General features: G+C 42.4%; 3 protein-coding genes across 7 annotated transcripts in view; 1 reads left to right on the top strand and 2 right to left on the bottom strand.

Moving 5' to 3' along the window:
- Positions 1-1,588: 1,588 nt before the first annotated feature.
- Positions 1,589-9,996, bottom strand: LOC118397801 (uncharacterized). Its single transcript, XM_035792674.2, has 5 exons — positions 9,487-9,996; positions 9,382-9,406; positions 8,797-9,195; positions 4,703-4,831; positions 1,589-4,518 (listed from the first exon to the last, which is right to left on the bottom strand). Exons 1-5 carry the CDS (start codon positions 9,491-9,493, stop codon positions 4,305-4,307), a joined length of 774 nt encoding a protein of 257 aa, XP_035648567.1. The 5' UTR covers positions 9,494-9,996; the 3' UTR covers positions 1,589-4,304.
- A 7,357-nt stretch (positions 9,997-17,353) lies between these two features.
- On the top strand, positions 17,354-18,489 carry LOC118397800 (putative peptidyl-tRNA hydrolase PTRHD1). The gene is made up of 2 exons (XM_035792673.2): positions 17,354-17,642; positions 17,926-18,489. The coding sequence occupies exons 1-2, from the start codon at positions 17,433-17,435 to the stop codon at positions 18,094-18,096; spliced, it is 381 nt and encodes a 126-aa protein (XP_035648566.1). The 5' UTR covers positions 17,354-17,432; the 3' UTR covers positions 18,097-18,489.
- Positions 18,490-18,813: 324 nt separating this feature from the next.
- LOC118380067 (nuclear receptor coactivator 1-like) overlaps positions 18,814-27,489 on the bottom strand; it is a 170,972-nt gene continuing 162,296 nt past the window's right edge. For 3 of the 5 annotated variants that reach the window (XM_052470956.1, XM_052470957.1, XM_052470958.1), the window contains 2 exons: positions 27,203-27,383; positions 18,814-24,401 (listed from right to left, as the gene is read on the bottom strand). In XM_052470956.1, the coding sequence (XP_052326916.1) occupies positions 24,234-24,401; positions 27,203-27,383 (349 nt within the window). In that variant the 3' untranslated portion in view covers positions 18,814-24,233. Of the gene's footprint in view, positions 24,402-24,615; positions 24,893-27,202; positions 27,384-27,489 lie in introns of those variants that run through there. The other 2 variants (XM_052470959.1, XM_052470960.1) reach the window with 2 other exon arrangements.

Below are 27,489 nucleotides of genomic sequence, written 5' to 3'. Positions count from 1 at the left end.
CTTCACGATGCTGTCTGTGTGGGTGGACCAATTCAGTTTGTCTGTGATGTGTAGGCCGAGGAACTTAAAACTTACTACCCTCTCCACTACTGTTCCATCAATGTGGATGGGGGGGGTGTTCCCTCTGCTGTTTCCTGAAGTCCACATTCATCTCCTTAGTTTTGTTGACGTTGAGTGTGAGGTTATTTTCCTGACACCACACCTCCTCCCTGTAGGCCGTCTCGTCGTTGTTGGTAATCAAGCCTACCACTGTTGTGTCGTCTGCAAACTTGATGATTGAGTTGGAGGCGTGCATGGCCACGCAGTCGTGGGTGAACAGGGAGTACAGGAGAGGGCTCAGAACGCACCCTTGTGGGGCCCCAGTGTTGAGGATCAGCGGGGTGGAAATGTTGTTGCCTACCCTCACCACCTGGGGGCGGCCCGTCAGGAAGTCCAGTACCCAGTTGCACAGGGCGGGGTCGAGACCCAGGGTCTCGAGCTTGATGACGAGCTTGGAGGGCACTATGGTGTTAAATGCTGAGCTGTAGTCGATGAACAGCATTCTCACATAGGTATTCCTCTTGTCCAGATGGGTTAGGGCAGTGTGCAGTGTGGTTGAGATTGCATCGTCTGTGGACCTATTTGGGCGGTAAGCAAATTGGAGTGGGTCTAGGGTGTCAGGTAGGGTGGAGGTGATATGGTCCTTGACTAGTCTCTCAAAGCACTTCATGATGACAGAAGTGAGTGCTACGGGGCGGTAGTCGTTTTGCTCAGTTACCTTAGCTTTCTTGGGAACAGGAACAATGGTGGCCCTCTTGAAGCATGTGGGAACAACAGACTGGGATAGGGATTGATTGAATATGTCCGTAAACACACCAGCCAGCTGGTCTGCGCATGCTCTGAGGGCGCGGCTGGGGATGCCGTCTGGGCCTGCAGCCTTGCGAGGGTTAAATCGTTTAAATGTTTTCCTCACGTCGGCAGTGAAGGAGAGTCCGCATGTTGTAGTTGCGGGTCGTGTCAGTGGCACTGTATTGTCCTCAAAGCGGGCAAAAAGACATCCGGGTCCGTGATGGGGCTGGTTTTCTTTTTGTAATCCGTGATTGACTGTAGACCCTGCCACATTTCCCTCCATATTCCTTCCAGTTCGCTTAATTTAAAAAATAATATATTTCTTGAATAACGTCCTCCATTTATTTTTGTTTGTGTAACTTATTCTGTGCCTCTACGGTACAGTTTTTATTGCTATCTATCTGTACTATTAGTCCTTCCATTTCCTTTGTTAATATGGACTCTTTTGACCTAAATTGCTTTTGTTTTAGAGTTGAGTAATGAATTGCATGGCCTCTAAAGGCACATTTAAAAGTGTCCCGTACAATAAGGGATCTACTGTACCTATTTTATGTCAGAAAAAGTATGTTATAAATTCTTCTGTCCTAGTTAAAAACAAGTTTCCAATATCCTCGCCCACGTGAAAATTCTGTAAGAGCAATATATATGCTAATTATTTGATGGTTCGAACGCATTCTGTCCCCTATCAACACTTAAACTTTTGCTTTCATCAAGTATTGACTCAGGGGTTCACATACTTATTAACACAAGACATCTCAATATCGTATTATTTTTTATTCAAACAAATATTTCACCTTTTAATATGTGAAAACAGTGCAGGGGTTCACATACTCATTCACAGCTCTGTATAGTGTGACCATATACTGTAGTACAGAATATATAAAGGAAATATCAAATGAACGGGCAAAGAAACTGTCAATAATAAACGGTAAACATATTAATACTGGCCATATGAAACAAGCTACCGCTTGTTAGTGATAGCTTAGCTTATTCAAACAGAACAAACATTTAAACACATCTGGAGTGTCAGTTACTCAGTTTCTTCCTGTTGTAGTAGCTCGTCTGTGCGACAGGACCACAATTATTGTAAAATCAATGTTCATAGTTGCAGGAATAAAAGGTTCCATAGCATCAATGCATTCTTAGACCTCTCTCTGTGACAACACTTAACACTAGTCAATGGTGTATGTTATTCCTGGCTATAACTGCTGTCAACATTAAAAAAAAGAGCATTCTGAAGAGCTTATTACATTAAGTAACATTATAAAAATAATATGAAAATAAGTTAAACGCCATTTAGCAGACGCTTTTATCCAAAGTGACGTACAGTCATGGGGGAGGGGGTTCTACAAAGCTACATGGAATTGTTTTAAGAAGGTTATACCAACGATCATTTAGCTATTTGATGTAGAATTTTAAGAACCCTTGAAGTATCCCCCAAAAATATTGTCAAAAATATTTGATACAAAACAAGTTTGGGCCTTACTGCTATTAGCCATTTCAAACGCATTGAGTAACAGATTCAATACATGGAACAACAGATAGTTGTTCCTTGTAAATAAATACAATTAATTTTGTTCTGAAATGTCTGTCCTATATTGGCGAGATATAAGATAGATCAGGAAACATTAATTAATGTATTTAATTGAAACGTTTTTTATTTTATATGTATTTAACCCCTTATTTTTGGCACTAAACAGTCTCTATATGTCCATTACCATTCAAACGTTTGGGTTCACTTAGAAATGTCCTTGTTTTTTAAAGAAAAGCAAATTTTCTGTCCATTAAAATAACATCAAATTGTTCAGAAATACAATGTAGACATTGTTAATGTTGAAAATGACTATTGTAGCTGGAAACGGCAGAATTTTAATGGAATATTTACATAGACGTACAGAGGCTCATAATCATCACTCCTGTGTTCCAAAACACCAGTCTCAATGTCAACAGCGAAGAGCCGACTCTGGGATGCTGGCCTTCTAGGCAGAGTTCACCTGTCCAGTGTCTGTGTTCTTCTGCCCGTCTTAATCTTTTCTTTTTATTGACCAGTCTGAGATACTCTGCCTAGAAGGCCAGCATCCTGTACTCGCCTCTTCACTGTGGACGTTGAGACTGGTGTTTTGAAGGTACGATTTAATGAAGCTGCCAGTTGAGGACTTGTGAGGCGTCTGTTTCTCAAACTAGACACTAATGTACATGTCCTCTTGCTCAGCTGTGCACCAGGGCATCCTTCTCTTTCTATTCTGGTTATATACAGTTTCAAATCAAATCAAAGTTTATTTGTCATGTGCACCAAATACAACAGGTGTAGACCATACAGTGAAATGCTTACGTACAGACTCTAACTAATAGTGCAAAAAAGGTATTAGGTGAACAATAGGTTAAGTAAATAAATAAAACAACAGTAAAAAGACAGGCTATATACAGTAGCGAGGCTATAAAAGTAGCGAGGGTAGTTTGTGCTGTTCTGTGAAGGGAGTAGTACACAGCATTGTACGAGATCTTCAGTTTCTTGGCAATTTCTTGCATGGAATAGCCTTAATTTCTCAGAACAAGAATAGACTGTAATCAAACCCACAAATGCTGATGCTCCAGACACTGAGCTAGTCTAAAGAATGCCAGTTTTATTGCTTTTTTAATCAGTACCAACAGTTTTCAGCTTTGCTAACATAATTGCAAAAGGGTTTTCTAATGATCAATTAGCCTTTTAAAATGATAAACTTGGATTAGCTAACAACGCGCCATTGGAACACAGGAGTAATGGTTGATGGTTTACGCCTATGTAGATATTCCATTAATAGAACAATCTGCCGTTTCCAGCTACAATAGTCATTTACAACATTAACAATGTCTACACTGTATTTCTGATCAATCTGACGTTATTTTAATGGACAAAAAGTTTCTTTCAAAAACATGGAAATGTCTAAGTGACCCCAAACTTTTGAACGGTATTGTACTTGCACTCATTTTTTCAACTGGTACCGGGACACCTTCAGAGGAGTCTTGTGAGGCATGTCACCTTTCCACAGAGAAGCATTAGTGTGTACTCCAAACTGTTCGGACACTACAGACAGATGTTGGCAGATCGGCTGTACCAACTTCAGACGTGTCCCAAACGGCAAATACCATTGTGTTCGCGAGTCTCATCTTTCAATAGAGGGGTTATAATAGTTTTATAGGCTAAACTGTTCAAACACTACAGACGATTTTGTGAAAAGACCGATTTTCGGGATGTCTCATGGTCTGACAAACATGGCTTAAGCTCCGTCACCTTTTACCACCGATGCGGAAGAGTGACATTGGCGTATGCGGTGGATTGAGATGCATTCAATGCAAAAAAACATCTCTATCTTAAATTGACAGAATTTTATGGGGATTTTTAAAATAATGCTAATAGTTGTAGTTGGGACAGGATCTCGGAAATACAGAACTAAAATCTAAAGAGGATGCCCTTGACTCCGGAAGCAGCCTTATTATTATTCTTTCTTCACATAAGCAGCAAGATAGGAAACATACTTGTCCCTCTCTGTAGCTCTCTGTAGTTCACTCACACCAATGTCCTGGACCAGGGGTGTTTTCATGTTGTCATAGATCATCCATCTGCCAGTCAGCTGAGTGGACAGGAATAGGACCATGTGGTTGGACAGGGGTGTACTCTGTCCCATCAGCAGGAACTGGAGCTCGTATGTCCTGAAACATTGAGGCCAGTGGGTTATATCAATTGAACCTGCATTGTGGTCCTTAAGCATTAAAGTACTGTAGTTCTTCTGAAATAACATCACATAATACAGACTAGTCTAAGTCAGTGGATCAATCTAGCGGAGAGATATCACGAAGGCTGACTTTAACCTGCTACATACAGTATAGTTAGTACCTTTCATAATCATCCGTGATAGAGAGGGGAGGTAGGATACACATCCGGTCATCAATGTCTACCAGGATAAGTTTGGGTTCATGACGAGAAGTGCCTAAGGGTTTTACCTCACCGTAATCCTCAAACTTCCTATAAAACACATTTTAAGGGGAGATCATTAAATGTAAAGTTATTGTTGAAACAATTTTTGGGGTGTTTTCATAGTGTACTATATGTTCTTTCCAAACTTCCAGTGGCTTTCTTTTTTTGTTATTTTACATACACTGAACAAAAATATAAATGTGACATGCAACTATTTAAAAGATTTTTACTGAGTTACAGTTTATATAAGGAAATCAGTCAATCGAGAAATTCCTTAGGCCCTAATCTATGGATTTCACATGACTGGGAATAAAGATAACATGTCTCCAGCATTGAAGGTCCTCAAGAACACAGTGGCCTCCATCATTCTTAAATGGAAGAAATTTGGAACCACCAAGACTCTTCCTAGAGCTGGTCGCCCGCTCAAACTGAGCAATCACTCTGACAGAGCTCCAGAGTTCCTCTGTGGAAATGGGAGAATCTTCCAGAAGGACAACCATCTCTGCAGCAATCAGGCCTTTATAGTAGAGTGGCCTAGTAGAGTGGCCAGACAGAAGCCACTCCTCAGTGAAAGGTACATGGCAACCTGTTTGGAATTTGCAAAAAGGCACCTAAAGGACTCTCAGACCATGAAAAAGAAGATTCTCTGGTCTGATGAAACCAAGATTGAACTCTTTCGCCTGAATGCCAAGCGTCATATCTGGAGGAAACCTGGCACCATCCTTACGGAGAAACATGGTGGTGGCAGCATCATGCTGTGGGGATGTTTCTCAGTGGCAGGGACTAGGAGACTAGTCAGGAACGAGGGAAAGATGAACAGAGCAAAGTATAGCGAGACCCTTGATGAAAATCTGGACAACAACCCTAAGCGCACAGCCAAGACAACGCAGGAGTGGCCCCGGGACAAGTCTCTGAATGTCCTTGAGTGGCCCGGACTTGAATCCAATCGAACATCTCTGGAGAGACCTGAAAAGAGCTGTGCAGCAACACCCCTCATCCAACCTGACAGAGCTTGTGAGGGTCTGCAGAGAAGAATGAGAGAAACTCCCCAAATACAGGTGTGCAAAGCTTGTAGCGCCATACCCAAGAAGACGCAAGGCTGTAATCGCTGCCAACGGTGCTTCAAAAAATAACTAAGTAAAGGGTCTAAATACTTACAGTACCAGTCAAAAGTTTGGACACACCTACTCATTCAAGGGTTTTTCTTTATTTTTTTAAATTATTTTCTATAGTGAAGGTATGACAACTATGAAATAACACATATGGAATCATATAATAAGCAAAAAAGTGTTAAACAAATCAATATATTTATATTTTAGATTCTCCAAAGTAGCCACAGTTTTGCACACTCTTGGCATTCTTCCAACCAGCTTCACGAGGTAGTCACCTGGAATGTATTTCAATTAACAGGTGTGCCTTGTTAAAAGTTCATTTGTGGAATTTATTTCCTTCCTAATGCATTTGAGCCAATCAGTTGTGTTGTGACAAGGTAGCGGTGGTATACAGAAGATAGCCCTATTTGGTAAAAGTCCATATTATGGCAAGAACAGCTCAAATAATTAAAGAGAAACGACAGTCCATTATTACTTTAAGACATGAAGGTCAGTCAATACGGAAAATATAAAACTTTGAAAGTTTCTTCAAGTGCCGTTGCAAAAACCATCAATCACTATGATGAAACTGGTTCTCATGAGGTCCACCACAGGATAGGGAGACACAGAGTTACCTCTGCTGCAGAGGATAAGTTTATTAGAGTTACCAGCCTCAGAAATTGCAGCCCAAATAAATGTTTCACAGAGTTCAAGTAACAGACACATCTCAACATCAACTGTTCAGAGGAGACTGGGTGAATCAGGCCTTCGTGGTCGAATTGCTGCAAAGAAACCACTACTAAAGGACACCAATAAGAAGAAGAGACTTGCTTGGGCAAAGAAACACGAGTAATGGACATTAGACCGGTGGAAATCTGTCCTTTGCTTGGATGAGTCCAAATTTGAGATTTTTGCTTCTAACCGCCTCATCTTTGAGACAGAGAGTAGGTGAACGGATGATCTCCGCATGGGAGGTTCCCACCGTGAAGCATGGAGGAGGAGGTGTGATGGTGCTTTGCTGGTGACATTTATTTAGAATTCAAGGCACACTTAACGAGCATGGCTAGCACAGCATTCTGCAGCGATACGCCATCCCATCTTGTTTGCGCTTAGTGGGACTATCATTTGTTTTTCAACAGGACAATGAACCAAAACACACCTCCAGGCTGTATAAGGGCTATTTGACCAAGAAGGAGAGTGATGGAGTGCTGCATCAGATTACCTTGCCTCTACAATCTCCCAACCTCAAACCAATTGAGATGGTTTGGGATGAGTTGGACCCCAGAGGGAAGGAAAAGCAGCCAACAAGTGCTCAGCATATGTGTGAACTCCTTCAAGACTGTTTGAAAAGCATTCCAAGTGACTACCCCATGAAGCTGGTTGAGAGAATGCCAAGAGTGTGCAAAGCTGTCATCAAGGCAAAGGGCGGCTACTTTGAAGAATCTAAAATATATTTTGATTTGATTAACATTTTAATAGTAATGGTGGTGGTAGCAGTGGGAACTGTGGCTGTAGTGGTGGTGGTAGTAGTGGGGACTGTGGCTGTGGTGGTAGTAGTGGGGACTGTGGTTGTAGTGGTGGTGGTAGTAGTGGGGACTGTGGCTGTGGTGGTAGTAGTGGGGACTGTGGTTGTAGTGGTGGTGGTAGTAGTGGGGACTGTGGCAGTAGCTGTGGTGGTAGTCGTAGTTACTGTAATAGCAGTGGTATTAGTCGTGACCATGGTCAAGTCTAGCATAAAGCTTTATTGAATAAATCTAAGTGAAGTCAGTCTGTACGCCCTGGACCAGAACAGTTCATGCGGACCAGAGCTAGACCCTGGACCAGAACTAGCTACTGGATACGCCCTTGACCAGAGTGAGTTAGTGCAGACCAGAGCTAGACCAAAGCTAGTACAGACCAGAGCAGTAGTTGTGTGGTTGTGTTCAGTGGTTGTGGTCAGTAGTTGAGGACAGTAGTTGTGTGGTTTAGTAGTTGTGTGGTCAGTAGTTGTGTGGTTGCAGTCAGTAGTTTTGGTAATTAGTTGTGTGGTCAGTAGTTGAGGACAGTAGTTGTGTGGTTAGGTAGTTGTGTGGTTCTGGTGAGCAATTGTGTGGTCAGTAGTTGTGTGGTTGTGGTCAGTAATTTTGGTAATTAGTTAATAATAATAAATCAAATAATTAAATATTAACGGTGGTGGTAGTAGTAGTGGGGACTGTGGATGTAGTTGTGGTTGTAGTGGTAGTTAATGCAATAGCAGTGGTATTAGAAGTGACTGTGGTCCATTCTAGCATAAAGCTTTATTGAAGAAATTTAAGTCGAGTCAGTCTGTATGCCCTGGACCAGAGCTAGTGCAGACCAGAGCTAGACCAATGCTAGGCCCTGGACCAGAGCTAGTGTGGACCAGAGCTAGGCCAATGCTAGGCCTTGGACTCGAGCTGGTGCGGGCCAGAGCTAGCTACTAGGTATGCCCTGGACCGGAGTTAGTTAGTATGGCCCAAAGCTAGCTAGTTACAGTAAGTGTGGTTGGTTGTGGTCAGTAGTTGTGTGGTTCAGTCATTGTGTGGCCAGTAATTTGGTTACTAGTCATTGTCAATTGTTGTGTGGTTGTGGTCAGTAGTTTTGTGGTTGTGGTCAACTTTGGTTTGGATAGCTTAAATGGTGAAAGGTCTATAATTTTGTATTTTTTTTTACCATTCAAGTCTATGGTCCTTGAAATGCATTGGGAGCTCATTTAATTAAATATTATTATAGTTCAAAAAGTGTAAACGCTATAAAAAATACTTTCACAAGAAATCTAAGTTGGGTCAGTCTGTACTTTTTAAAGTTGGTTTCATGTTAATAGTTTATATTACTTTAGCTCTAGATTGGGCTAAAGAAATCAAATAATAATAATATGAGTATGTAAGAAATTGCCTTCAGCAAGCACACCTAATGAATAATTACCTCAATATGTTGTTGAGAACTGTGTCACATGGTGTGGAGCTTGATTGCGAGTCATCATAGTCGAAGCTGGCACATACCAGCTCAATGAAGTTTGACAAGTGGTCTCTAACATAACCTCTGATATCTACAAATTCATTTTGCATGAGGTTTTTTCCCTTACGAAGGCTCAAGTTAATAAGCCACAGTGCCTTTGCCTCATTGACCTTGGCGAAGTCTAGGAAACGTATAACCGCATTGATTTTGTTATCCCTCGTGAACAAATCTCGAATTTGGAGATACATTTTGGCAAGAACATGAATTCCAGCCAAAATGGAGTCTATAACACAAGTATTGCTGAACTGGTATGCACCATAGCTTCCCCCAGCCAATAGGTAATTCAGGTTAATCATATCATCAGTGCTGGAAAATGTAGAAACACAGAATTATACATTGGCTTTAACCCATTCTGTTTTGGATACAATGGCAGATTTTTTGACAGTGACATATTCTGATTAATCAGATACTATATAGAAATAAAGACATTTGAAATAACATTCCAAATCAAGCAAACTGTGTAGCACTATGATTGTTTTATCTATTCCATACCTGGTGGGTTCTGCCAACTGCCCAGCTGTAATACAAATGTAAAGTTTAGAAAAAAGGAAAGAGTAATGCTTCTAAAGTTATCATGTGAAAAAAGGGTATGCCTACCTTCCATAATTAAACGTTCATGTGTCCTCTGAAGAGCTATCCAGTCATGGATGGGTCTGTTGCCGAAAAAATGCACATGTTCATGGCTGAGTCATAATGGCGGATATCAAACGTCAAGTAGACTCGAATTGAAACTGTCCTAAATGTTAACTTCAATGTGTTAATGCTTAACCACAATTCAGTGGTAATCTCAAAATGTGCAAGAGAGTCAAAACTCTGCAAGTGTTGAAACTTAAAATTTGCTTACAAATCCTGTGGTTCTATGTTGAAATCATGTAATGCCAGTCATTTCAAAAATATATTGTTCAATCATCATCTTCTATATGACGGAACATCAAACATCCAAAATCTAGCCACAGGCAAATATGAAAATGTCTACTTAACCTAAATTAGTACATCAACAATAGACATAATAGCATACCCTAATTGTGGTACATCCATCGTTGAATAAAATAAATAAAATAAAAGTGTTGTCACTGCTTGCACTTCCTGAATAGAGAAATCATGTCTCCTCCCACACCTGCAATCACACATGTACAGTTCGTCCTGCTAATAGGACTGTGAGATAAAGCTTTCCATCTTTCTAAATCAAATCAAAGCTAACCAATTCAAATTAAAGGATTTATATCATTGATATATTTTTATTTTGACAATTCATTTGAAGTGAGTCATGATGCCAAGTAATTATGTAGATTACAGAAGTTGAAAGACAAGTTAGATGTGGTTGCAGAAAATCTATGAGATTGATGTGTGTTTATGTAGAAATAGAAATTAAGTGAAACTTTGCTTGATGAAGCAATGAGTGTCTCATATAAACACACTGCATTGCCTTCTAATGGATAATACTGGACAGGGTGTAAAACAGAAATAAAATATAGCTGCAGTACCAGTAATAGAACAGTATCTCACTGTAACAAGCACTCTGGTCTTACATGTGGCCTGACCAGTGGCGACCCATTATTCAGAGCCCCACCTGTTTTGACGTGTCACATATCAGTTTGCAAAAAAATGTTTTTTTTTTAAAAAGAGAAAAAAAAGAAACTCTGCAAAAAAAGAAACAGCCCCTTTTCAGGACCCTGTATTTCAAAGATAATTCGTAAATATCCAAATAACTTTACAGATCTTCATTGTAAAGGGTTTAAACACTGTTTCCCATGCTTGTTCAATGAACCATAAACAATTAATGAACATGCACCTGTGGAACCGGCGTTAAGACACTAACAGCTTACAGACGGTAGGCAATGAAGGTCACAGTTATGAAAAAACTTAGGACACTAAAGAGGCCTTTCTACTGACTCTGAAAAACACCAAAAGAAAGATGCCCAGGGTCCCTGCTCATCTGCGTGAACGTGCCTTAGGCATGCTGCAAGGAGGCATGAGGACTGCAGATGTGGCCAGGGCAATAAATTGCAATGTCCATACTGTGAGATGCCTAAGACAGTTCCACAGGGAGACTGGCAATGGCAGACCACGTGTAACAACACCTGCACAGGATCGGTATATCCGAACATCACACCTGCGGGACAGGTACATGATGGCAACAACAACTGCCCGAGTTACACCAGGAATGCACAATCCCTCCATCAGTGCTCAGACTGTCCGCAATAGGCTAAGAGAGGCTGGACTGAGGGCTTGTAGGCCTGTTGTAAAGCAGGTCCTCACTAGACATCACCGGCAACAACGTCACCTATGAGCACAAACCCACTGTCGCTGGACCAGACAGGACTGGCAAAAAGTGCTTTTCACTGACGAGTCGCAGTTTTGTTTCACCATGGGTGAATTTGTGTTTATCGTCGAAGGAATGAACGTTGCACCGAGGGCTGTACTCTGGAGCGGGATCGATTTGGAGGTGGAGGGTCCGTTATGGTCTGCGGCGGTGTGTCACAGCATCATCGGACTGAGCTTGTTGTCATTGCAGGCAACGTAAACGCTGTGTGTTACAGGGAAGACACCCTCCTCCTTCATGTGGTACTCTTCCTGCAGGCTCATCCTGACATGACCCTCCAGCATGACAATGCCACCAGTCATACTGTGTGATTTCCTGCAAGACAGGAATGTCAGTGTTCTGCCATGTCCAGCGAAGAGCCCGGATCGCAATCCCATTGAGCACGCCTGGGACCTGTTGGATCGGAGGGAGAGGGCTAGGGCCATTCCCCCCAGAAATGTCCGTAAACTTACAGGTGCCTTGGTGGAAGAGTGGGGTAACATCTCACAGCAAGAACTGGCAAATCTGGTGCATTCCATGAGGAGGAGATGCACTGCAGTACTTAATGCAGCTGGTGGCCACACCAGATACTGACTGTTACTTTTGATTCTGACCCCCCCTTTATTCAGGGACACATTATTCAATTTCTGTTAGTCACATGTCTGTGGAACTTGTTCAGTGTATGTCTCAGTTGTTGAATCTTATGGGCATACAAATATTTACACATGTTAAGTTTTCTGAAAATAAACACAGTTGCCAGTGAGAGGACATTTATTTTTTTGCTGAGTTTGATAAATATATATCAATCTATCAAATAGTTAATAAAGCTGCATACAAACATGGTCTCTTTTTTATTTTCTTGAGTAAGGCAGCTCCAAAATGCAGGTGTTTCAGCCTAGCTCAGAGCTTTCTGTGATGGTGGGGCAAGCAGCAGAAAATATGGAGCGTTGCGCTGTGTCGTGGAAATTTCCTCTATTTACCAAATAATGAGAGCAAACCACACACCAATCAGAGTTAGTTATCAAAGTCCATCTTTAATTATATGAGCTCTATCACAACCCTGTGACTCTCAGATCAATTCAGTGTCTATCAATGAATTCTCTGGGAGTCCCTTCCACATTTCAACTGAGGTCCTTTATAGCAAAGACACACACAGGATAAGACAGCATCGGCATAATTCATCGTTCAGCTTTGTCTCCTTTCTCAAACTCAGAACTATAAACCAATCCTCCATATCAACAGGCATATATCAAATCCATCCTATCTTGACAAGATCACAGACACACTGACTGGCACACAGACATTGTGGAGCCAAGAGATACACGCTTGACCTCTCCCCTCTCTCCGGCCCAAACAACTTAGTCTTGACATAGAACAGATACTGCAACCCCGCCACAGTATTATACAAAAATAACATTCTGATGAGAAGTAATTTACAAACATATGATGAATATAAAACATCTTACCTATGTTACCAACCAATTCTGATTATTCCCCAACAGATGTGATTGGCTCAGTGTTCTGTCACTCATGGGGACACTACGTCACAACCAAGTCTAAGGGTTGAGTTTGAAAATTCAAGTTACATAGTTACATTTCAAGTGCCCATCCAAGAAGGCTTAAGGTAATTGGCCACAGATAAAATGTCAAATCACGTTATATTAAAAAATATATATTATAATAAATGTTAACCTTCATTTAACTAGGTAAGTCAATTAAGAACAGATTATTTTTTACAATGACAGCCTCCCAAAAGGGAAAAGGCCTTCTGCAGGAACAGGGACTAAAAATAAAAATACATTAATATAGGACAAAACGCACATCATGACGAGACAACACAACACTAGATCAAGAGAGACCTAAGACAACAACATAGCAAGGCAGAAACACAACATGACAACATGGTACAAACATTATTGGGCAAAGACAACAGCACAAAGGGCAAGAAGGTAGAAACAACAATACATCATGCAAAGCAGCCACAACTGTCAGTAAGAGTGTCCATGAATGAGTCTTTGAATTCAGAGATTGAGATAAAACCGTCCAGTTTGAGTGTTTGTTGCAGCTCGTTCCAGTCGCTAAATGCAGCGAACTGAAAATGGTCAGCAGATGTTAATGCGAGTGTAGCGAAATTCTTGTGCATTAAAGAAAATCTAGCTGCTCGAGTGCACCCTTAATAAATTATGTCTCCGTAATCTAGCATGGGTAGGATGGTCATGTGAATCAGTGTTAGTTTGGCAGCTGGGGTGGAAGAGAAATTACGATAGAGGAAACCAAGTCTAGATTTAACTTTAGCCTGCAGCTTTAATATGTGCTGAGAGAACGACAGTGTACCGTCTAGCCATACTTCCAAGTACCTAGAGCTTGAGGTGACTACTCTAAACCCTCAATGGTAGTAATCACACCTGTGGGGAGAGGGGCATTCTTCTTACCAAACCACATGACCTTTGTTTTGGAGGTGTTCAGAACAAGGTTAAGGGTAGAGAAAGCTTGTTGGACACTAAGATTGCTTTATTGTAGTGTTTAACACAAAATCGGGGGAGGGGTCTGCTGAGTATAAGACTGTATCATATGCATATAAATGGATGAGAGAGGTTCCTATTGCCTGAGCTATGTTGTTGAAAACTGAGAAGAGCGTGGAGCCTAGCATCGAGCCTTGGGGTACTCCCTTGGTGACAGGCAGTGGCTGAGACAGCAGATGTTCTGACTTTATACACTGACCCCTCAGAGACACCAATAATCCTTAGCCGTCCCACTAGAATGGAATGGTCTACCGCGGTGGTTCCCAAACTTTTATAGTCCCGTACCCCTTCAAACATTCAACCTCCAGCTGCGTACCCCCTCTAGCACTAGAGTCAGCACACTCTCAAATGTTGTTTTTTTGCCATCATTGTAAGCCTGCCACACACACACAGTATATGATACATTTATTAAACATAAGAATGAGTGTTAGTTTGCCACTTCCCACAAGCCGGGTTGTGACAAAGTTGCACTTATAGGACCAGGGCACAAATAATAATATAATAATCTATAATTTTGCTTTTTATTTAACCATCTTACATATAAAACCTTACTTGTTAATCAAAAATTGTGAATAACTCACCACAGGTTCATTTGAAGGGTGTGCTTGAAAGGATGCACATAACTCTGCAATGTTGGGTTGTATTGGAGAGAGTCTCAGTCTTAAATAATTACCCACACACAGTCCTGTGGCTGTATTTAGTTTTCATGCTAGTGAGGGCCGAAAATTCACTCTCATATAGGTACGTGGTTACAAAGGGCATCAATGTCTTACAGCTACGTTTGGCTACATATGGACCGTTAGTTGAATTCCTGCACGAGAGTAATGGTTAATGTGATTGGATGTTAATTATTTGACTAGGCTACCTGTATTTGACATTGTGTTGTTATTTAGCTGAACACTAGATGGTTTAATTTTATTTTTGGCAGTGAAACGAGGCTACTCGGGTGAGAAAAAAACCTCACCCAAATGTATAGCCCCGTTGGAAAATATAAATAGACTGTTTGTTGGACACTAAGATTGCTTTATTGTAGTGTTCAACACAAAATCAGGGGATGGGCCAGCTGAGTATAAGACAGATGTGAAGATTCATTTTATTTCATTTCATTTGGCGTACCCCCGATGGCATTGCGCGTTCCCCCAGTTTGGGAATACCTGGTCTACCATATCAAAAGCTTTGGCCAAGTCAATAAAAATAGCAGCACAACATTGTTTAGAATTAAGGGCAATGGTGACATCACTGAGGACCTTTAAGGTTGAAGTGACACATCCATAACCTCAGCGGAAACCAGATTGCATACCAGAAAGAATACTATAGACATCAAGACAACGAGTCAGTTGATGATTGACAATTTTTTCCAACACTTTCAATAAACAGGGCAAAATAGAAATAGGCCTATAACAGTTAGGATCAGCTTGATCTCCCCCTTTAAATAAAGGACGAAAGGTGGCTGCTTTCCAAGCAATGGGAACCTCCCCAGAAAGGAAAGACATGCTTGGCGATTATAGGGGCAGCAACCTTAAAGAAGGGTCTGAACCATCTGACCCAGATGTTTTTTTGGGGTCAAGTTTCAGGAGCTCCTTTAGCACCTCGGACTCAGTGACCGCCTGCAGGGAGAAGCTTTTTAGAAGGAAAAAGAGGGAGAAGCGTCAGGGCTAGTCACATTAGAAGGGGTGGGAGATGAGGAAATGTTGGACAGGCAAGGAGGCATGGCTGAGTCAAATCGGAATCCTGAATTAATATCTACAGTAGCTTTGATTGGGCTGATCATGTCAACATCATACTTTCGAAATCTTAGCCAGCAGTCATCATCATGAATCAACTCGACAATCTGTTGGCATATCCTTTTTAATCCTTGTCATGTGAAGATAAATAATGAAGAAAAATTATAGATAAAACATATCGGTGCTCATCGGCCATAAATATGACAGAAGTTGGAAATCGCAAATTCAACAATGAGTGGTTTGGAAGGAATCAGTGGCTAACTGCAAGCATTGCAAAGCAATTATTAGCCTGCTATTCAGAGGACTGGCTGTTTGGTCCATAGTCTAAGATTAAGGGTCTCTTTTCCTAGTTTATAATGATTAACATTCAACATTGGCCATGCTGTCAATGAAGCATGATTTGTGCCACACTCAAAATAACTGTTAACTTGGCACTGCAAAATCTGACTTTAGTGAGTTCAAGACAACTGGGAACTTGGGAAAAAATGGGAACTTGGGAAAAAAACAAGCTACGCATGTGAAATAAGTTTTGAACTTTCATCCAACACCAACTTGTAAATCGGGAACTCGGGTCTCTTTCTAGAGCTTCGACCTGAAGATCCCTGATGTCACCATGATTCAACCTTTTTTTGGGGGTGGAGTTCCCAGTTGTCTTGAAAGCACCATAAATCCAGATAATGGCAGGTAATAAAAGTTTGACAAAATTTGCCCATGAAGGACTGCTGCACCACCTTCCTGTTCAAGTGAGCACAGAACAAACAACAAGCTGAGTCCAACAATGTATTGTATGCTGCTGCATAAATGTAATATGCCAGGGAGATATGTATATTGTAGCTAAGAAAGTAATACTAATTGTATGTTGTGTATTAAGCTGTTGGTAGCCCATGTGCCTCACCCTAATAAGGGTCTATTTTCACCTCTTAATTTCACCTACTGTTCTGACTTGGCAATGCACATGTAGCCTATTACCCTTTTTAGAAATGTAATCATCGAATATTGTAAGAGCTTTCATTGTCTGCTTATACGCCCCCTTTAATTATCCTGTGGTTCTGACTTGGTGTACAGGGAGAACACTGTAAGAATGGCCCATGTTCTGAATTCTGTCGCTGTACATTTCAAAAGTGCTGAACAAAGTTATATTGAAGTCCATCCTAGCTTGCTCATTAATATCTGAATCGAAATGATGGATTGCCTCTTACCTGCTTGTTGTCACTTATGCCATAGTTTGTACATCTCAATTGTCATTAGAAACCACATTTGTTTAAGCAAGTCAGCCATATCAGCTGTCTTTTTTTAAGGCATTAAATGAGGCTGAATGAACTGTTTTGCTGCCAGACAAGGCTCCGCTGATAGCCAGGTGTAGCAGTGGTAAGATGTTGGGACTGCTGTTGGGACAGCTTTATGTAGGCCCTAACAGTTTGTGGGCACCGTTTGTCACCGTTATAGTGCAATTAATGTATTGTTTAGTGTTGTCTTTGCTGGCATACATCCCACATTTTTTGTTTTGTTTGCCCCAACAATATTTACAATCTAAAATCACCACTGGGCCTGACCCATGCCACCTAAGGATACAGGGCACTGGAGTTTGGACAGCAGACTTTTCTTTATGGTCCTCCACAACAGGATTCCTCCATGTGGGACTACAGGTGTCTGTGGCCCTGGCCTGGACAGATGAGGGGAACAAAAACAGGCTAACAGTTAGAAGACAATAATCTCCCTCATTAGCAGCATATTTGCCTGGCATAAACATCGGTTTCCAGGTCATACATGCAAAAACATAATCATTTGATAACTGGGGTATGAAAAACAGGCGACATACAGATGGATGTCTGCTGTGCTGTCATGCAATGCAAGCCACTTGACATATATTTTAGATAGGGATGTGTCTCGTTCTTTGGCCAAAAGGGGGCATACAGTACCTACCCGGAAGATAAATCAACCAGAATTTGCAGCAAGAGCCTTTAAGCTGCCTCACGCCACCATTACCGACTGAAGATGGCGGCGTCAGGAACCGCAGCCCCCCGTTGCCTTGTCCAGTATGTTGTAGTCCGTTCGGATCTGGTCCATACGTTGTCCTGGCCATTGGGAGCGGTTATATCGCAAGCCTGTCATGCTGCCACCGCCGCCATTCATCTGAACTACAACGATCCAGACACGCAGGAGTACTTGGCAGAATTGGACAGCATGCACAAAGTGGTGCTTCAGGTAGTTGGGACAACTAGCAAGTTTATCAACATTATACTTGTACTAGTTAACTAAATGCCAGTATTTTCCGTAGTGCGCAAACGTGTGCGCAAATTGACTCTGCACATGCGTAGTAGGCTCATATCAAGCTGCATAAAAGTAGCCTCTCAATACAAAATAATTTGTACGTTTCTTTATGTAATGTAAATATAGTAGGATGGAAGTTATGCAGTGGTATAAGATGGGATGTAGATAAAAACGAATGCTTGTGAAGTGATTCTTTCTCATCATCTGTGTTTGTCAGGCTCTGGACCAGGCCTCCCTGTCCAGCCTGTCTGAGACGCTGACAGAAAAGGGGGTGGCTCACAAGCTGTGGGTTGAACAGCCAGAGAACGTCCCCACCTGCCTGGCCCTGAAGCCGTACCCTAAAGACACCGTACACCCTCTGCTGCGCAAGTTTAAACTGTTCAAATGACACAGACACACCCTGTACATGCATGTGGTGAATGGAGTCTGGACCACGGCTCCACACCAGTGAAGATGCTATTTTTTGGGGGGGTTTGACCTGTGCATCTCAGTGAGGAACCATCATTCAGTGTCTGCTTCAGATTCACAAGGAAAAATCTCACTCTGATAAGCAGTGTATTATCTGCCCTACAGTAACAGGGGAGACATCACTCACTGAACCATACCATAAAATGGCCATTTAAAGAGTGGATGTCTGGCCATGTAATTTAATGTGGCCACATATGTTGTGATTCAATGAAAGGGTGAATTGGTGACAGGTTATGGAAGGTCTTTCTCTAGCTGCTGAGTGGAATCTTTTTACAAACATAGTAGATGCAATAAAACAATTTAATGATTCTAATTTGTGTCTTGTATTATTAGTCAGGATAAATAAATGAAGGTTGAAAGAGAATGTAGCTAGTGGGAAAGTCAATTAAGAACAAATTCTTATTTACAATGACGGCCTACACTGGCCAAACCCAGACGAAGCTGGGCCAATTGTGCGCCGCCCTATGGGACTCCCACTCGCGGCCGGTTATGAAACAGCCTGGAATCGAACCAGGGTGCCTGTAGTGAGACCTCTAGCACTGAGATGCTGTGCCACTCGGGAGCCCTAGTGACAGTAATGAAATGAAGAGTGAAGTATATAGTAATAAAATAGAGAATCAACCAACATTACATAACCTGTTTTACACGGTGCTTTTATTGCGATGTGTTGCATTCTCACATTCATGGATGTTATAGATTTGTTAGTCAAAGCATCATTTCCTTTCAAGGTCAGCATCTTCACCTTGAAAAAGCAAGAGGGATCGAACGCATGAGGTGTATGTGTAGAAGTGTGTAAACTTTGAACTAATCCCAGTCTGAGCAGCCACATACCTCCCAAAAAACAGACAGACGAATAAGACATTTCAGTAGATGCAAAAACTGTTTGTTTTTCAGCCTACAGGGGGGACCCCCTGTAGGTACTGGACCCAGCCTGAGACTGATTGTCTACAATGTCCTAAGAAAAGGTAGGATTTATCCCAGGTATTCCACCTGGACACAGAAATAAAAACATGCATAATTCTTCCAGATACTTCATTCATATTGTCCTACACAGCTGCTCCGATGCCTCTCTAAAAACAAGTTTATACAAGTATAATAAACATAACTGGACAAAATGTGTAAAATATATATATATATATATAAAATATATATATATATTCATTTTACAGGGGAAAAAGTGGAACCTCGTTTCAATGAGAAATCATTGCCCTTATAAGTGGCGAGATACAAGCTTTTGAGTTCTCCAACCACAACCAACTTCAGTCTCGATAAGGCAGCACTTACAATACTTGACAAACATCATCAGCAAACAGTTGCTCCAATAATCTAACAGTTGAGAGGTAATTTCTGTGTAGGGTAGAGTGCAGTACTCTTATCTAAGGATGTTACTTCTGTGTTAGACAGTATGTGATAAGGTGGTGAAGAATTGCAAAAGGGATAGCAGTAAACTGCTTGGTAGGTATTACTAAGCCTAGAAACATAATGAATAGAACTGATGCTACACTATACAGCAGAGTACAATAATTGCAGGGAGCATAGCTGAGGGGGAATGTTTTTAACAGTTGAAGCTGCTGCAAGACAAGACGTATGAGTGTACACGCGTTAGTTAGCTGATGGCCGAGGGAAGGGGCAGTGGATCACCTGAAGAAGATACGCATAGTTTAGATTGAGGATCTGTGGCAGAGAGAACTGAAACTACATAGATTAGTTGTAGAGAAAGTACACTTCTCTTTAGTCATCATATTGATGGGCTATACAACCAAGTTCTTTGTTTTTAAGAACCTGAGAAATGACTAGGATTGCTAAAGAAAAGTCAAATCAATATTTTACTTTGTAATACATTCAGGGGATTTCCTTTTTTTCTTCCTAATCGTGAAATAGTCATCTGATTTGAACAGTATTCCTGATGGCCTGTTTCCTCTTAATAATTCTGATATAAAGTGCAAAACTAGATTGTATTTCTTGCAAATTCCTGGAATATTTAGATATTTAGTAAAAAAGTCATGTAAAATACAGCAAACTTGTTTTATAAAGGTAAAGATAAGAAAATCCTCATTAACATTATCATCAAACAGCGAGGAGCAGTCCTCTATGCAGAAAATATATACAAGAGGCACCTCAAATTTGGTATAAAGTATTCAGCTAAATACATTAATATTTTTTAATGAGATTCAGTTGATAGATCAGACAATTATCAACAACACTAGTTTAAGTTAAAAAAAGGAAAGTTAGGTAGTTTTTTTCTTCTCTAACTAATGACTGAAAATACCATGATTTAAATAATTGATTCAGATTCTAGTGTGGCTTTGAATACTTAAATCAGTGTAAAATAAATGCTTTTCGCTAAGGTGCATAGCTAGCTGTTGCAAGGTTCTCTCTTCCTGTAAACAATGACAGCACGTCAGGCCATGCAATACTTTTTGCATCTTTGCTAGGAGTCAATGGCAACAGGGAGAATAAGTTTCTAACTGATCATACTTTGGGAAATTCCAAAGAATACAAGTTACATAAAAATACTATAGCTGCTAGGTCACTTGTCATTATCTTAGGACAAAACGTGTCAAAAAGGGAATAAAGGACAATCAGGCAAAGCACAAACTACCACAAATTAGTCATGTGGTCAAAGAGGAGCTAGTATGTATAGGTATGATACTATTTCATTTTAGAAAATTGAACAAACGCTACATTTTGTCTCATCCAATTGCATGAGGCTTGCATATGATATGAATTAAACATCTTGAAGCTTTGGTCATTACTTCTGAAAATGCAAAAAACTACATCAGGCAATCTACAAAAGCCCACTTAACTACTGAAGCGATGCTTCTCAGAATCCAAGGTTCCACTTTCTCAAATCTGTTTAAACTTTTTGATAACAGATAAATTAAATAATATGGCCTTTTTAAATGAACCCGTACAAAAGCCAATCCATGCTGCTTCTCTCTCAGTAAAATCACATTCAGCAGTCGCTAAACCATTCCCTCACATAAAGAGCAATCTGAACAACACCCACAGGAAAACTTGCAGTTTTCTAAAAAGTAGAAGAAATCAAATCAGGACATAATCAGTTTCCATCTTAAACACCAGATACACAGTATTAATCACATACATACACACACTCAGACAGTCATATACATCAAAATGAAAAAAATAAAAATAAAATGGAAGCGAGTAGTTAATACCACAAACTTGGAGCACTACATTTTGTTGATTCTGAACAAATACATATTCACATTGTCTGTTATATACATGTTAACATGTTGAAGAACCAGTTCAAATATTTACCTTGTACCTGTACTGAATGGACTGTCTTTGCCATTGAGCAGATCTTGCTTAAAATAATGTTTGTTTGTTAATGAGCATTGTCTAATGGTGCTTTGAATTTGGCATATTATATCCCAAATGCTAAACAGTTGATATTAACAGATCGGATTAACTTCCACATTTGATGCGGTTCTATTACCACTGTTCATACAGAAATGCCTGTTCCTCAATGAGGAGCAAAGGCTGGAGAGAATGTGAAGAAGATGAAAACAAACAAACACGTTATCCTTTGTAATACTTCTGTGAGTGTGAAACCTTTAGCTGGTACCCCATATAGTACACGTATACCGGAAACAAATTAAATCCTTCCGCAAACATTCTGTTATTCATTTGTGTTTCTTCCGTGTGTCTTGTAAAGTGTATGTTTATTTACATAAACCAAACAGTGGCTGAGGAATGGCTTTAACCTTGATAAATACTAACTGTTAACCCACGGCCCATTCAAATAGAAAAGAAAATGTAACATTATCAGAAGAGAATGAAATTGAAATACCTCATTTCATTATTTATGCAATAGAGTAAAAGCGAAGCAACATTTTAAGTGTCTTAAAATACACAGGAACAATTGGTATGTAAAATCAAGGTTTATCTGTTTCACAAATGTTTTTTTCTGTAAAAGTATTCAAATTGGACATTGCTACCAGCTTTTCATGTCAACTGTAATCGACATCACACGAAATGATCCCATTTCCAGGTTGAATTTGAGTGGTATGGTGAGGACGCCTGAGCCACTGTTTGGGTACAGTATAAAGCACACGCACACAGACGCCACTGAAACTGTACATAAAGTGATTCACAAATCATAGAACATTGGCGTTCAGTTTGAGTTGGTGTTCAGTTTGAGTTGGCGTTCAGTTTGAGTTGGTGTTCAGTTTGAGTTGGCGTTCAGTTTGAGTTGGTGTTCAGTTTGAGGTCTCCGGAGGAGGATGGTGATCATACATGCTATTTCAACTGATCATCCCTAACCCTCCTCAGTTATTAGCTGTGCTCGGGTAATGTTGCACACCTTGTGAAATACCTTGTATATACACAGCAGTGAGACATCTGGTTGGATAATAACAGTTCTCCTTTAGAAAGCCTTGTTAATCAGAAATACAGGTACCCGGGATAGAGCAGAGAAGCCAAAGTAGACTTGATTTTTCATCATTATCATTACAATGTCGCAAAACATTTATTTTGTCTCTTCAATTATGGTTATTGCTTGTTAATGGGTTCTTGTTTACCCCTATAAAAACATTGTGTTTGTTGGCAGGACTTTATGTGAATGAATGTGTATAGTAAATATCAACAGAGGTTAGCGCTGATAGACAGTGTCTGACTGGGCAACAGTAGGTCACAAGAGCAGTCAAAAAGAGCTGTAGTGTGCGGCCAGTGGAGTGACATCATCACGGGCAGAGTCGGAGGAGAGAGATAGAGAGAGCTGTGTTTCCAAGACAACACCCCATTCAACATCCATCACTTCTTTGTGAGGAAATTCTACGGTTACTAGCTACGACATATTCATGGCATTGTGTGATATTGATAATCCACTCCTGTATGTTTTGAGGTTAATTTAAGGATATTGAAACATTCAATGGGATGCCAAAAGAGCAGAGTTAGCCATTTCTAAATCAATCGCAAAAATTCTTATACCAAGATTTTCTTTTTTCACATTACAGAATAGAGACAGTTTCCCCACCACAACAACATTTAGCAGTGTTACATTTTCATAATGCCAAATGTCGCCTTAAAACACAACTGACATCTTAGACTCAGCAATTCTTTTAAAAGGGGGGGGGGGGAACCTGCAATGAATCGCAATGTATAGTTTGAGCTCAAAATGACAGTTGCTTTTTAGAGTAATTCAATTACGCTTTAGAAAGGAAAGTAGATAGTGTGAATTAATCTCATCTTTGCTGGACAATACTACCCAGCTGCGCGTTTCTACATGGAAAAACAACACTGATAGGCCAAAGAGAGCCCATTGTGGCTCGTATTCACAGATGCTGGGGAGAAAAATGTGTAGGACAGACAGTTAGTTTGACAGTCAGGTAGTTTGAAAATGCCCTCCCAGGAAAGACAGTGTTGCCAACTGAACAGAGCAGAGCAGTCTCCCATCCCATCCTGGCCGTGATGTTTGTTGTCCTGACGACGCAGATGACGAGAACAGAAAAACAAAAATGAGAGCTGGGAACTTCCTCCCATCAGGCACTGCAGTGGAGAGAGCCAGTCAGTCACAGATCCAGCTGAAACTGAGCTTACCATTGCAGAGGTTAAAAACCTAACATTCTTAAAACGTTGTCCCCACAACATCGCCCCACCTGCCACGCACGAGGCAAAAAGGCGAGACGACGGGTTAACCACCCAAAGCTGAGCTCAGCTGCACGCTGCTTGCACTCCCAAAACGTACTGCTGCGACGGCCTGATGGAACGGGCCAATAAGGAACCGGGACATGTTTTGACGACCGCGACGACTTGGCAAAACCGGAACCTGATTCCTTTCTCAGAACAGGAAGCAGACTTTGTGTTGAAAGTATGTAACCAGGAATGAGTGCTGAACGACCGTTGTGGTCTTACGGTACGGGCTGAGGCTGTCGGGTAGATAGACAGACACGTTGTTACCTGGACCTCAGTCTCCCTCCCAGGGCCTTCCTAACCAGTCCAGCAGGTAGCTGTCTAAAACCAAAGGTGAAAAAGAAAAGAGGTTGTGGTGGTCTATGGAGAACCTTTCCGCTGGCAGGCAGCTGAGCTGAGGAGTCACTCTGTGAGGAGCTGCTGGAGGAGGCTCTTCTGCTGGGACTGGCTGCTCTGAGGACCCTGGGGTCCTTTCTGGGGGCCTATGGACCCCGGCTGGTTTAGGTAGGAGTCGCTGCCCACCAGGTTCACCGTACACTGGACGTCGGCAAACACTTGAACCTGCTGTACCTGATGAGGAGAGGAGGGAGAGAGGACATCAGTGGAGAAAGGAGGGAGAGAGGACATCAGTGGAGAAAGGAGAGAGAGAGGACATCAGTGGAGAAAGGAGGGAGAGAGGACATCAGTGGAGAAAGGAGGGAGAGAGGACATCAGTGGAGAAAGGAGGGAGAGAGGACATCAGTGGAGAAAGGAGGGAAGGACATCAGTGGAGAAAGAGAGGACATCAGTGGAGAAAGGAGGGAGAGAGGACATCAGTGGAGAAAGGAGAGAGAGAGGACATCAGTGGAGAAAGGAGGGAGAGAGGACATCAGTGGAGAAAGGAGGGAGAGAGGACATCAGTGGAGAAAGGAGGGAGAGGACATCTGTGGAGAAAGGAGGGAGAGAGGACATCAGTGGAGAAAGGAGAGAGAGAGGACATCAGTGGAGAAAGGAGAGAGAGAGGACATCAGTGGAGAAAGGAGGGAGAGAGGACATCAGTGGAGAAAGGAGGGAGAGGACATCTGTGGAGAAAGGAGGGAGAGAGGACATCAGTGGAGAAAGGAGGGAGAGAGGACATCAGTGGAGAAAGGAGAGAGAGAGGACATCAGTGGAGAAAGGAGGGAGAGAGGACATCAGTGGAGAAAGGAGGGAGAGAGGACATCAGTGGAGAAAGGAGAAAGGAGGAGAGAGGACATCAGTGGAGAAAGGAGGGAGAGAGGACATCAGTGGAGAAAGGAGAGAGAGAGAGGACATCAGTGGAGAAAGGAGGGAGAGAGGACATCAGTGGAGAAAGGAGGGAGAGAGGACATCAGTGGAGAAAGGAGAGAGAGAGGACATCAGTGGAGAAAGGAGGGAGAGAGGACATCAGTGGAGAAAGGAGGGAGAGAGGACATCAGTGGAGAAAGGAGGGAGAGAGGACATCAGTGGAGAAAGGAGGGAGAGAGGACATCAGTGGAGAAAGGAGGGAGAGAGGACATCAGTGGAGAAAGGAGGGAGAGAGGACATCAGTGGAGAAAGGAGGGAGAGAGGACATCAGTGGAGAAAGGAGGGAGAGAGGACATCAGTGGAGAAAGGAGGGAGAGAGGACATCAGTGGAGAAAGGAGGGAGAGAGGACATCAGTGGAGAAAGGAGGGAGAGAGGACATCAGTGGAGAAAGGAGGGAGAGAGGACATCAGTGGAGAAAGGAGGGAGAGAGGACATCAGTGGAGAAAGGAGAGAGAGAGGACATCAGTGGAGAAAGGAGGGAGAGAGGACATCAGTGGAGAAAGGAGGGAGAGAGGACATCAGTGGAGAAAGGAGGGAGAGAGGACATCAGTGGAGAAAGGAGGGAGAGAGGACATCAGTGGAGAAAGGAGGGAGAGAGGACATCAGTGGAGAAAGGAGAGAGAGAGGACATCAGTGGAGAAAGGAGGGAGAGAGGACATCAGTGGAGAAAGGAGGGAGAGAGGACATCAGTGGAGAAAGGAGGGAGAGAGGACATCAGTGGAGAAAGGAGGGAGAGAGGACATCAGTGGAGAAAGGAGGGAGAGAGGACATCAGTGGAGAAAGGAGGGAGAGAGGACATCAGTGGAGAAAGGAGGGAGAGAGGACATCAGTGGAGAAAGGAGGGAGAGAGGACATCAGTGGAGAAAGGAGGGAGAGAGGACATCAGTGGAGAAAGGAGGGAGAGAGGACATCAGTGGAGAAAGGAGGGAGAGAGGACATCAGTGGAGAAAGCAGGGAGAGAGGACATCAGTGGAGAAAGGAGGGAGAGAGGACATCAGTGGAGAAAGGAGGGAGAGAGGACATCAGTGGAGAAAGGAGGGGGAGAGAGGACATCAGTGGAGAAAGGAGGGAGAGAGGACAGCAGTTGAGAAAGGAGGGAGAGAGGACAGCAGTGGAGAAAGGAGGGAGAGAGGACATCAGTGGAGAAAGGAGAGAGAGAGGACATCAGTGGAGAAAGGAGGGAGAGAGGACATCAGTGGAGAAAGGAGGGAGAGAGGACATCAGTGGAGAAAGGAGAGAGAGAGGACATCAGTGGAGAAAGGAGGGAGAGAGGACATCAGTGGAGAAAGGAGGGAGAGAGGACATCAGTGGAGAAAGGAGGGAGAGAGGACATCAGTGGAGAAAGGAGGGAGAGAGGACATCAGTGGAGAAAGGAGGGAGAGAGGACATCAGTGGAGAAAGGAGGAGAGAGGACATCAGTGGAGAAAGCAGGGAGAGAGGACATCAGTGGAGAAAGGAGGGAGAGAGGACATCAGTGGAGAAAGGAGAGAGAGAGGACATCAGCGGAGAAAGGAGGGAGAGAGGACATCAGCGGAGAAAGGAGGGAGAGAGGACATCAGCGGAGAAAGGAGGGAGAGAGGACATCAGTGGAGAAAGGAGAGAGAGAGGACATCAGTGGAGAAAGGAGGGAGAGAGGACATCAGTGGAGAAAGGAGGGAGAGAGGACATCAGTGGAGAAAGGGAGGGAGAGAGGACATCAGTGGAGAAAGGAGGGAGAGAGGACATCAGTGGAGAAAGGAGGGAGAGAGGACATCAGTGGAGAAAGGAGGGAGAGAGGACATCAGTGGAGAAAGGAGGGAGAGAGGACATCAGTGGAGAAAGGAGGGAGAGAGGACATCAGTGGAGAAAGGAGGGAGAGAGGACATCAGTGGAGAAAGGAGGGAGAGAGGACATCAGTGGAGAAAGGAGGGAGAGAGGACATCAGTGGAGAAAGGAGGGAGAAAAACAGAAGGAAGGTAAAGTGATACCACAACAGTTTTGGTCAAATGGCAGTTTGGTCTGTTGCTGCTTTTCTACTCGACGACTTCTAAGTTGCGGCGGCTGACTTCAGGTGTGGCACCCTCACCTGATCGTTACACATGGAGTTGCCAAGGTTACTGTTGTCCAGGCCAACGGGTGGTCCCATGGGAGGTAGTGAGCCCACACCCCCTGAGCCTCCTGCCATTGACACGGTGATACTCATGTTGTTGTAGACCCCCTGTTGCCCAAAGGCTTGGGGCGTCGTCTGACCAGTCTGGCTGAATAAGCTGACACACAAGACAGAACACAAAGTCATGATACCAGTAGTTTTATGTACACTCCTCTTTCAGGTGCTATATCTGGTCATTATAACTACCAAGACAATATATAGAC

Source organism: Oncorhynchus keta, chromosome 19 (assembly GCF_023373465.1).
Source record: "Oncorhynchus keta strain PuntledgeMale-10-30-2019 chromosome 19, Oket_V2, whole genome shotgun sequence".
NCBI classification, from domain to species: domain Eukaryota; kingdom Metazoa; phylum Chordata; class Actinopteri; order Salmoniformes; family Salmonidae; genus Oncorhynchus; species Oncorhynchus keta.
This window is presented reverse-complemented; position numbering and strand designations above follow the sequence as displayed.